Genomic DNA, 12,849 nt, shown 5'->3' with positions numbered 1-12,849 from the left:
GACGTAAGGTCATCCAGCTTTTATTGGGTACTTCCATATTTCTAATAAAATGGAAAACAACCCGCATTATTAATTACTTAAATTTGTCTAAATTAATTAGGCTTACATAATGTTAACATAATTTCTAACTAATCTATCATTATCCAACCAAAAATGAATTTAATCTAATATTATAACCAAAATTCCACATAAACAAATAATAATAAAACCTAAACCCTAAATCTAACTTAAATATAACATACATATATTCTAACATTATTTCAGTCATACACATTTCAAAACAATAAATTATAATTCAAAATTATTTCATTCATACACATTTCAAACCTAATCTAACATAATGACACGTAAATCAAACATAATACCTAATCTAACATACTTCAAATCAAACATAAATCTCGACTTAAGTCTAACATGAAAATCCAACAAAAATCTAACATGAAACTAACCTAACCATATAATAAACCAACAAGACTAACCTTGCACAAACAGAGCGACGAAGAAGAACAGCGGATGTAGATCGACGGGCGGGCAGCGGGCGACTGAAATTTCTAATCCAAACCTAATAACAATAACCAACATTAATATAACCAAATATTCAAACCAATAGATCTAACCAAATCAAACTCCAATCAAACTTCAATCTAACCAAAAGCAAATTTTGACCTCAAATTCTAACCTAAACTTCAATCATATCTAACTTAAATCAAACATCAATTCAACAACAATCAAACCAACAAACATTCAACCAAACATATATATCAAATCAATCCACGAAAATAATCAATCCAAAACCTAGAAAATCATACAACCAAACTCAATATAACCTAAAACCAAATCCAACAACCAATTACAAAAAACAAATCCAATAACATAATCCAATACATACATCAAATTAAAAAACCTAAACTAACCCAAACCAACCATATTTTCAACATAATCAAACAAATAACCAAATATCAAACAAAAGACCTAAAATAAAACTATAAAATCATGAATCAAACTAAAATCTAACTAATATCACCTAAACTAACCAAAATCAACCAAATTTTCAACTCAATCAAACAAATATAACCTAAAATCAAACAAATAACCTAAAATCAAACTTTAATCTAACCAAAATCAAATTTTTAACTTAAAATTCTAACCTAAACTTCAATCATAAATATCTAACCTAAATCAAACTTCAATTTAACAACAATCAAACCAACAAACTATCAATCCAATCAAACCAAAACAAAATCAAACTAAAACCCTAAATTGAACAATAAATCTAACCAAACATCAAAATTTTACCCTAAAATTCTAAACTAAACTTCAATCCTATATTTCAATCCTATATATCTAACCTAAATCACATATATAGAACTGTTATTATGAAATAACTAACCTTTGAAGGAGATCTGAAGGCGAGGAGAGCAGCGTCGTTGACGCGGGCGATGGCGGCGACGGCTTGGAGAAAAGAAGGGGCGCGGTCACCTGTTGATTTCGACTGAAAGGGCGGCGGCGTCGTCTTCGGGCGGAGTCCTCTTGGCGTCGTCTTCGGGCGTCGTCGTCTTCGGGCGGCGTCGTCTTGAAGAATGAAGGCGGCGCGGGCGGCTGAAGGAGCGGGGAGAAGAAGCAGGGAAGAGAAAATTAGGGAAAGAAGAATCGGGGGAAAAGAAAGAGTTTTAATTTTTTAATAAAGTGATTACCGAGAGTTTTAATAAAACTTTCGGTTCTCAAAATGATTAAACCCGAAAGTTTTCTGAAAACTTTCGGTTTTAATCATTTTGAGAACCGAAAGTTTTATTAAAACTCTCGGTTTTGATCATTTTGAGAACCGAAAGTTTTTATTAAAACTCTCGGTTTTGATAATTTGGAGAACCGAAAATATTAAATTTAATTACATGAAACCGAGAGGTTTTGGTAAATCTGTCGGTTTTTATGGTTAATTCCGAAAGTTAATTATATAACTTTCGGAATTAACAATCCACAAATTGTTTAATTCTTTGGTTTTTCACCCTCTTATGACCTTTAACAACATTAATTAACACATTTGATATCCTTAAAATATTGCACAATCCATATGATCAAACATTACACACATTCATAAGATAATCAAACATAAACATTCATAAACACTTCTCTACATAATCAAACACATTTATAAACATTTTAACATAAAACACAATATTAATTTTTAAAATATAACCCACATTTGATTATACTAGTTAGGAGTCTATATTGGAAAGAAAAAATACTTTAATTTAACAATTTGTCAAGTGCTAATTCCGAAAGTTATATACTTAACTTTCGGAAATAACCATCAAAACCGAAGGTTTTATTTAAAACACTCGGTCTTGAGAAATGTCAAAACCGAAAGTTTCTTTGAGAACTTTCGGTTTTGATGGTTATTTCCGAAAGTTAAGTATATAACTTTCGGATTTAGCACTTGATAAATTGTTAAATTCTTTGATTTTTCACCTTCCAATGACCTTTAACAAAATTAATTAAACACATTTGATGTCTTTAAAATATTGCACAATCCATATGATCAAACATTACATACATTCATAAGATAATGAAACATGAACATTCATATAGACTTTTCTATAAGAATCAAACACAATCATAAATATTTGAACATGAAACACAATATTAATTTTTAAAATACAACACAAAACTGATTATATTAGTTAGAAGTTAAGATTAGTGGGTTAAAAATAAAATAATTTAACAAACTAGGTAGTGTGAAAACCGAAAGTTATAAAATGAACTTTCGGTTTTGATGTTTATTTGCGAAGGTATTAAATATACCTCTCGGTTTCGACCTTGAACAGATTTTTTTGGGGAATTGTTAAAACCGAAGGTTTATTTGAAAACCTTCGGTTTTTACCCTTCCCCATACTTAGAAAAAAATCTGATTTTTTTAATATAGGGTCAAAACCGAAGGTTTATTTGAAAACCTTCGGTTTTTACCCTTCCCCATACTTAGAAAAAAATCTGATTTTTTTAATGTAGGGTCAAAACCGAAGGTTTATTTGAAAACCTTCGGTTTTTACCCTTCCCCATACTTAGAAAATTATCCGATTTTTTTAATGTAGGGGTCAAAACCGAAGGTTTATTTGAAAACCTTCGGTTTTTACCCTCATACTTAGAAAAAAAATCTGATTTTTTTAATGTAGGGTCAAAACCGAAGGTTTATTTGAAAACCTTCGGTTTTTACCCTTCCCCATACTTAGAAAATTATCCGATTTTTTTAATGTAGGGGTCAAAACCGAAGGTTTATTTGAAAACCTTCGGTTTTTACCCTTCCTCATACTTAGAAAAAAAATCTGATTTTTTTAATGTAGGGTCAAAACCGAAGGTTTATTTGAAAACCTTCGGTTTTTACCCTTCCCCATACTTAGAAAAAAATCTGATTTTTTTAATGTAGGGTCAAAACCGAAGGTTTATTTGAAAACCTTCGGTTTTTACCCTTCCCCGTACTTAGAAAAAAATCTGATTTTTTTAATGTAGGGTCAAAACCGAAGGTTTATTTGAAAACCTTCGGTTTTACCCTTCCCCATACTTAGAAAAAAATCTGATTTTTTTAATGTAGGGTCAAAACCGAAGGTTTATTTGAAAACCTTCGGTTTTTACCCCTGTTTATTTGATGCAATTTTTTACCCGATGCAATTTTTTTTAAAAAAAATATGAAAAGTAAACCAAACATAATTATTTAATAAAACAAATTATACCAAACCAAATAAACATAATAACAATAATTCATAAATATTAAAACATAACTGTTATAAACCCATAATAAATCCATAATAAATCAACAAATTAATTATTAGATGGGGTGGAAGGAGGGGGTGGTTCATTTAGTCGACTCCTCAACAAGACAAGTTCCTGTTCGAGATTCTCTAATCTCTGAGACATTTCGGCCCGGTCCGCTTTGATTTCACTGAGCAAACGACCTCTTTCGGCATCCCTTAGTCGGATTTGTTCCATTTCCAGCGTCATCTTTCTGACCTCTTCCTCACGTGCCGCAATTTCTGATTGTCTTATAAGATTCTGGTAACACGGATGCAGTTTCTCCGGTGTACGCCGAAGTCTCTTCCATGTCGAATCATCACCCATATCCTAAATGCATTTCAGATATATGTATATATATATATTCATCAAACAAAAAATCGTAAACTAACATAAATCTAGATCTACAATATATATATACAAACTTAAGAAAAATCTAAATCTTACGATAAACAAAACAAAAAAACCAAATCAAACAAATTACCTGAAGAGAGGAGAAGAACGCGCGGCTTGGAGGAGGCAGGCGGCGGCGGAGGCGGAAGAGAGAGAAAGGAGAGAAGCGGAATGAAAAAGAGAAGGGTTAGGGTTTGTATTTATAGAGGTTGAGGCCGAAGGTTTTATAAAACTTTCGGTTTTGATATTCGTCAAAACCGAGGGTTTATTAAAGACCCGTCGGAAACAACCATTTAAAAATTTTATTTTTTTTTTAAATGAGCAAAACCGAAGGTTCTTTGTACAACTTTCGGAAATGAAATTTTCAAAAAAGGCAAAACCGAAGGGTCTTTGAATAACCTTCGCAATTAAAAATCCAAGGGATTTCAAAACCGAAGGTTTTTCCTAAAACCTTCGCAACTAATCCACACCCAACACTTAGAATTTTTTTGGGTTTTTTGGGAAGGTAAAAACCGAAAGTTCTTTGTACAACTTTCGGTAATAATTCATAAACCCGAAGGTTTTACAACCCCCTCGGAATCTATTTTTAATCCCGAAGGATTTGTTCCTCTCGGGAGTATTTAGGAGAGGTTTACAAAACCTTCGGTAAAAACCGTCGGTAAAGAGCCTTTTTTTACCAGTGAAATAATATTGAAAATGGAGGAGAACAAAAAAATGTAATGTGTGGTTTGTTACTATTATATAGTTTAATTTTGATTGAATTAGATGAAGAATTGACTGATTGAGTCGTCCCTCCCAAGAGAGATGACCACTACCACCAGTACCGGCCACCACAGGGTGTTATTTGGGGACTAGAAAAACAAACAAACAAATAAACAAAATATATAGCAAGGCCAGGTTGCCCACGTTATATTCAAGCAGCTGGTTGACTTATATATATATCCACCCCCACCACCAAACACAATAAATTAACAACGAGTCATGTACTACCCGCGTTACAATATCAATTAATTATTATTATTATTATTATTATTATTGTCTAGCTAGCTAACTAGTTTATTAATTTGCATCAAGACTACTCATTATATATATTACTCCACAATTAAAAATATATAACTTAAAATTTGCTATCATGTATATTGTGATATTAGAGATGAGCATGCAGTTGTATAGCAGAAGCTCAACCACGTACAATTAATAATGATCGGTGGTCCGTCCAGCTATAGATAGGTCCTTAATGGTTAAATTTCATGAAGTTAGCCTAGCTAGCTAGCTAATTGATGTCCTAACTATTTAATTTGGATTCATGCATGATATATTACAATAAAACAAATATGTCTAATTAGCCAACACAACATGATGACCAAAGGTCATTCATTCTTCAAAATTATTTATATTTATATAATAATTAGGTACATATATATTATATATACTAATCCTATCTATCTAGCTAGCTAGCTAGAATTAAGGAACAAAACTAAATTCTAGCTAGAAGAAAACCATATATATAACTGAAAATTAACCCTAATTTTAAGCTATATATATATATATATATATATATAAGTTCCGTTGAGTTGTTAAGTTGAAACAATCAAAACTTTTATAAAAATGGTAAGGTAATTGAAAGTCAAAACTTCCCAAAAGACAGCAATTAATCGCGCAGCAGCTCATTGGTGACCATTTATATATATTTAATAAATATAAGGCCAATTAGCTAGCTAGCTAGCTAGCCCCTAGCTCTTCCTAATAAATTATATTATATATTCACCAAGTCATGAGTTTGTATTTGAGTTTGTTATGTCCCTCCGCCTCTATTGAAAGTCAAGTATCCATTTTAATAACCATCTTTATTCAACTATATAAATTACCAATTTCTATATATTGTCACCGGGAAAAGAGAAAGAGAAAGAGAAAGAGAGAGATATACAGATTCAGCAGATTCCATTGCCCAAAAATCATATATACAAGGTTAAGGTTAGTAATTATTCTCAATCCCTATATATATAAGATCGATCAAACTTAATTAGTTTGATTCGACCGGTTTCATATTAACTAACTAATTTGATAAACGACGTAGTCGGATCATTGATCATCATATATATACTCATCGATCTAGCTAGCTAGCTATCTAGCTAGCTAGCTACTGTATATAAATTTTGATCGATCATTAATTAATTAACTAACTAATTAGGATCAGATGGATGGTCTTTATAAATTATAATTAATTAATTAATTACATGGGAATTTTCAGGGAGAAATTAAGATGTCTTCGTCGTCATACGCGGAAGCAATAGATGAACTAAATAAACTTTTGAGGTGAGTCCTCGTCGTCCTCGTCGTCGTCGATGATCAGATATTAAATATTTAATTAATTTAAAACTTCTCTTCTCGTCGGTGGTCCTCGTTTCCGGCGTCAGTCAGTCAGTCATTCTTTTATATATTTAATAACCTTGGATTAATATTATATATGATGGTCAATCCTAACGTACGCAGCTGTCATCTTATATATATATCTTAATGGATCGAAGTTTCCCTAACACCAGCACCAGCACCAGCACTAGTACTACTGTATTATTATATATTATTACCAACAATATTATTGATTTATGGCATATATATATATAAAAACTGATTCCACGTTAATTAATTAATTTACAGGGATAAGAGTAATTTGGAGAATGTAGCAGCCGAAAAGGTGGGGCAGTTGACGGGTGAGCTAGAGACTTTTGCTGCCGAAAAGATCAGGCAGTTGACCACTGATTTATCATTATTAGACTCCACCAAACCAATATTTGATCCCGTCCAAAGAATCCAAACCGGCTTCTCCCATTTCAAGAAATGGAATTTTCAGTACGTATATATATCATTCTTAATTTCAATTTGCAACAAACATACATACATACATTAATTATATGGGGGCTACTGGCTAGGCTAGGCTAGGCTAGGCTAACTCATCGTTTAATTTCCTAAATGCCAGGAAGAGACCTGCTTTGTATGGTGAACTGGCCAAAACTCAGAGCCCAAAGGTTAGTAATTAATTAATTAATTAATTAATTAAGCCAACCAACCAACCAACCAACCAACCAACCAACGTGGTATACATAATTGTTAATCTTAATTAGATGCAGGCCAGGGTCAACTTAATTTGTCATTCTCTAATTATATATACAGTATGTATAGTTGGTTTGAATACTGTTAGATATATGGGGTCAAATTAATCAAATTAAGGTTGCCATGCATAATTCTTTAACTAATTACTTTATGATAATTTGTAATTAATTAATTAATTAATTAATTAATTAATTAAATTGATGGCAGTTTTTAGTGTTCGCATGCTCAGACTCTAGAGTGTGTCCTTCTCACATCCTCAATTTCCAACCCGGTGAAGCGTTTTTAGTCAGGAACATTGCTAATATGGTGCCTCCATACGATCAGGTTAATTAATTAATTAATTAATTAATTAATAAATAAATTACTAGTACTGATAGATAAGAGGTGGGTGCATGCATGCAGAAAAAACACTCTGGGGTAGGGGCTGCCATTGAATACGCAGTGGTGCATCTCCATGTGGAGAACATTTTGGTCATTGGACATAGTCATTGTGGAGGAATTAAAGGCCTCATGAACATCCCAGATGATGGCTCCACAAACAGCCATTTCATTGAGAACTGGGTACAAATTTGTTCATCTGCCAAAACCAAGATTCAACAACAATCTTCTGCCAACTCAGATTTCACAGAACAATGCTCAAAGTGTGAAAGGGTATAAACTAACTAACTAACTCATTTTCTGCTCTTCACTTCACTTCACTCTTAAATGAATCAAACTTATCATTAATTAAATCATGTTAATTACTATATATATTCCTGAAATGTTTAAATCAAAGGGGATTTTGATTACTAGCTAATTAATTATATGCAGGAGGCTGTAAATGTATCTCTTGAGAACTTATTAACATATGGATTTGTGAAAGATGCCGTGGTGAAGAAAACGCTTCATTTGAGAGGTGGACATTATGATTTCGTCGAGGGATCTTTTCAGCTGTGGGATTTTGATTCTGCTGCTGCTTTATTACCATCATCATCATCATCTTCCTCTGTTTGATTGAATGAATGAATTAATGAATTTATTCACACGTCCACCAAGCAATAAAAGAGTACTTGTGCTTGAAGAAGATCCATCATCGATCAATTTATAACATCCTTACTTCTTTTTCTTCAACTTCATTTGGACTGCAATTTGCAAATGTGTGTATGTTATGTACTTGAAAATTATATTTGTGTGCATATTTTCTTTTTCACCTCAAATAATTAAACATGCATGGGATGGGATACATCTATTCCCTTTCTTTCTCATGATATATCATATATATATATATATATATTCCTTAATTTGTGTTATAACTTTTTATTTTATTTTTAATTTAAAGTTTGTATAAATATGATTACAATATTATCACTCAAACTGACTTCATACATTACACAACATACAAATTAGCTAGTGATTCAAATAATTAAGTGATCAGAATAATTAAGTGACTACACATGGTAGAAAAGAAAATTTGAATTTAATTACTCAAAGATACAACTAGCTAGCAATACATCACTAAAATATTAACAATTAAACTTTTGTCTAGTTTTAATAATATAAAAGAGTTGTCCAAGTATATATATATATATATAATTGCTGGAATTTAGAATATTGTTTCTATTCATCTTTGTTTTCATCCACCCACTTAGCAACATTGTTTATTGCTCGACAATCCGCTTAACAAACAAACGAAAATATTTCATAACTTGGATTGAATTTATAATTAAAATGACAAATTATTATTATTATTATTTTTTATAAAATCTCTAATTTCAAAATAATATATCATTGCTTGCTTTGGGTATTGACTTTATTAATCTCAAGAAGTTTGTTTATATATCATATATCATATATATGAAGGAAGCTTTATAAGAAAATGTTAACCAATCAAGTCTCTACTACTTCCTCTTATTAAGAGTGTTTTTAATAAAGTTTCTAATAAAATAAAATATTAGAAAGCTATTATCCGATTTTCTTTGTTGATAGAAAAAAATAATGAATTTCCGAAATTTTCTAGATGATAAATAAATAAAATTAGGAAGGTTAATAATAAATTAATAGAAAAATTCAGTAATTTCCTCCTCCTCCCATCCTCGAAAACAACTCTATACATAAGCAAGCAAGCAAGCAAGCAAAGCAGCCCCTCCCGTCCGAGTCGTCAAACAAAGATCAAAGATACTGCTGCTGCTGCTGCTGCTGCTTCCGCTCCTATCAAAGATCTCATCTTCTCTTCCTCCAGAATTTGACGCCGATCTTCACCGTCTTCAGATCTCGGTAATCTTTCTAACATCATGCATTTGCTTAAATCTATTTTGTTACCTGAAAATTGTATTACCTTTATGCGAATCCGATCAAGATTATCTATCGATCGATCGATGGAGTTTTAGTTTAATTGGAATCTAATACTTAGATTGGATAACAATTAAGTCTTGTGATTTACTTACTAGTTGAATTTCGTAAACATAGCATAAGAATCCTTGTTCAGATGCATAAATTAGAGATATAAAGGATTCCCTCTTAGGGTTTGGGGTTGATAAAGAAGAGGGATAGTTCCATTTTACTACCACATAACAAAATTATATTGAAAATCTGTTGATTTTTGGGGAAAACAGACGCATCCGATTAATTAAGAAACGCGTTCAACTTCTTTTTCCTTTTAGTTTTCTTATACTTACAAGTAACGCTGAGGTGCTAAATCTATGAAATTTTGGTTCCATTGATTGAAGGATTCTGTGATGGCTGATCAGAAGAAGAAGCAACCACTCTTTGTCAAAGTTGATCAGCTTCTTCCCCAAGCTGAAGGGTTTAGCATCACAGTTAAGGTTGTTAACTCCAAGGTAATAGTGCCAAGGGGCCGTGGTGATGGAAATGCTCCTCGCCAATCACGTATGGCAGAGTGCTTAGTGGGGGATGAAACTGGAATGATTATCTTCACAGCCAGGAATGATCAAGGTTTGTTCCTTCATCACTTTTTAACTCAATTTGTTAGTTGTCTCCTACTTCTCTTGATGGTAATATTATTTTATAAGGCTAATCATTGTATTTTGACTACTCTTATTGCCTAAACGACAAATAATTGCATGCCTTAATGCCACAAAGACAGGGGTAGAGCCATTAAAAGCCAACCGAGGGGAATTGATTTATCGATTCATCATTTCATTCACAATGTTAAACATCTCCCAACCCGTTACATTTCCTCGCTTAAGAAAAGATGATAAACAAGTATAAAAAAAAAGGCCTTTGATGCTATTAGGAAAAACATTTCCTTTGAATTTGTTAGTCGATCCATCCAATCTATTGTTTCCCTCGCTAACCTTTGCATAACACAACTTGCCTTAAACACTCATTCGAGAAAGATCCAAAACAGTCCTTAGTGTTGAAGTTCTCATGAAAACATATCATGCTTTCTTGTCAAACACGTTTGGAACTAATTAAGCAACACAATTAACTTACGAATCTCTTTCATTTTCCACCTTGTGAATCTCCTCTTATAAACTGGTTTCCAAGGTAGTCTAGTCTCTGCCCCCCATTGAAGTAGTCTTTTAACTTCTACAGTTGAAGAAATTGAGAATAAGTTACTACATGCATACCAGCAGTTCATTGCATTTTCCCAGATTTTGTTGTTAATCTCCGCAATCGTAGTGATAATTAATTCTATGCAGACAAGGTTTAAATGAAGAGTTTTGCATCATCAATAAACTACTTAAGTAATTTGTATGTTAAAACTGACATTTTCACAACCGTCTTTCCCTGATGTCATGCTTCTTGATTCAATAACCTAATTGGAAACAAGACGTAAATCTGTTTATGCGTGGAAAAGAGATTAGTCAAATTACATTGTAACTGCAGAAACTTAATTCTATCATTATCTTTGTGTTCCTAACATGAAGTAAATAGCCAGTTTTGCTGAATGGTTCATGTATGCATATGCATATGCATATGCATGTACAAGCAAGAATAAAAGATCCCCTCTCAGGCTATGTTTGCTTACATTGAATTGAACATATTTTGTTTCAAAGAATTTTTAGAACTACCCATTTAGAAACACTTTTCGTTTCTGTTTATGGATCCGCCTTTCTAGATACTGAAACGTTTGAAAACTAAATTTAGTCAGAGATAGATTCAAAAAATTATTTGTGTTTATGTATCTGGAAACGGATCCAAATCATAAAAAGAAACAATAAGTGAGTTATATTTCTAATTTAAATTGATTTGAACTTGCAGGAATGTTGAATTAAAAAATATCAACTATTAAAATTACTTGATATGTAACTGATACTTGTTTAGCTGAGAGAGGTGAAAGGAATTATAATTCCTATCTAGCTACTTTGGAATTTAATAAGAATGATTGTCTTTTATATATGTACAATTTTAGAAGTGATCGTGCTAATGGTAGCATTGCTGAGGATTATAACTTATCATTGATAAGATGTGTTTCAGTTTTTGATAGTTTATAGGTAGGTAGGTATATTTTATTTTCCTCTCATGTTGTTGGCTTGTCTTTCTTTCAGTGGATTTGATGAAAGCGGGTGAAACAGTGATCCTGCGCAATGCAAAGGTTGACATGTTCAAGTCGTCGATGAGGCTCGCAGTTGACAGGTCTGGACGTGTTGAAGCCACTGATGCTGCTGATTTCACTGTGAAGGAAGATAGCAATTTGTCACTCATCGAGTTTGAACGTATTGATATGATGCTGTAGTAACTAGTACTGGTGGTGATGGGTTGTTGGTGGAGGTTTCTTGCCTTTCCCATCCTCTGTTGAGTTAATTTAGAACACATCTAAAGAAGCAGTAAGTAGAAAGAACTTTTGGCTTCTTTTTTTTTTTTTTTTAATTTGATGCACTGCGTTTTGCTTTGTTACCAGAACTTCTTCTTTTTCTTCTTCTTCTTGTCTCACTGGTGACATCTCTGGATACTAATATACTGTGTTTGTTCTTTTGTTATAGTTACTTTTGACATTTCTTATCTTTGATCATGGTCAACCTTTTTCATGAGCAAATGCACTTAAGTTATGAACATATATAGTCTTCTTCTTCTTCTTCTTAACTTCCCTATTTATGACGACACTTGTTTTGTGTCCAATTAATTAATACTCAAAATTTATGAGAAAATTAAACTAAACCAGGTTAATGATGTCCATTTTTCTTTGGTTCTTAGCTATGTATGTATGTATGTATGCTTATGTGGTAAATATATTCCCATTTATTTGGTTTCTTAGCTATTGGTGAGCGGCTCAATCCGCCTCATACAAACGGACCCAAGAAATATTTTATAGTATAAACCATAAACCGATTTATTAAGCCCCAATACACAATTTAGCCATTTATCCTAACTAATGGGATCCTTTAACTTCAAAATATATTAATGTTCACATAAAATAACTTGATAATTTATGTTATAGTTAATATTCATTTATTTATTTATCTTATTGGGAATAAAACAAAATAAATAAATAAAAAGAGTGTTTTGTTTAATTTTTAGTTATTTATTATTATTATTATTATTTTAAAGTCTGTGGCCGGTGCTTAGCCTATGCATATTCTTGAATATTGTTTGTCTATGGTGATCATTTTTTTTTATATTTTC

General features: G+C 32.0%; 2 protein-coding genes across 2 annotated transcripts; both read left to right on the top strand.

Annotated features, from left to right (window-relative positions):
- Positions 1-6,424: 6,424 nt before the first annotated feature.
- On the top strand, positions 6,425-8,292 carry LOC124926764 (carbonic anhydrase 2-like). Its single transcript, XM_047467053.1, has 6 exons — positions 6,425-6,489; positions 6,832-7,023; positions 7,151-7,199; positions 7,492-7,608; positions 7,687-7,935; positions 8,095-8,292. The coding sequence occupies exons 1-6, from the start codon at positions 6,437-6,439 to the stop codon at positions 8,275-8,277; spliced, it is 843 nt and encodes a 280-aa protein (XP_047323009.1). The 5' UTR covers positions 6,425-6,436; the 3' UTR covers positions 8,278-8,292.
- Positions 8,293-9,349: 1,057 nt separating this feature from the next.
- On the top strand, positions 9,350-12,230 carry LOC124928111 (uncharacterized protein At4g28440-like). The gene is made up of 3 exons (XM_047468640.1): positions 9,350-9,537; positions 9,990-10,215; positions 11,775-12,230. The coding sequence occupies exons 2-3, from the start codon at positions 9,999-10,001 to the stop codon at positions 11,960-11,962; spliced, it is 405 nt and encodes a 134-aa protein (XP_047324596.1). The 5' UTR covers positions 9,350-9,537; positions 9,990-9,998; the 3' UTR covers positions 11,963-12,230.
- The last annotated feature ends 619 nt before the right edge of the window (positions 12,231-12,849 follow it).

Source organism: Impatiens glandulifera, chromosome 2, assembly GCF_907164915.1.
Source record: "Impatiens glandulifera chromosome 2, dImpGla2.1, whole genome shotgun sequence".
NCBI classification, from domain to species: Eukaryota; Viridiplantae; Streptophyta; class Magnoliopsida; order Ericales; family Balsaminaceae; genus Impatiens; species Impatiens glandulifera.
This window is presented reverse-complemented; position numbering and strand designations above follow the sequence as displayed.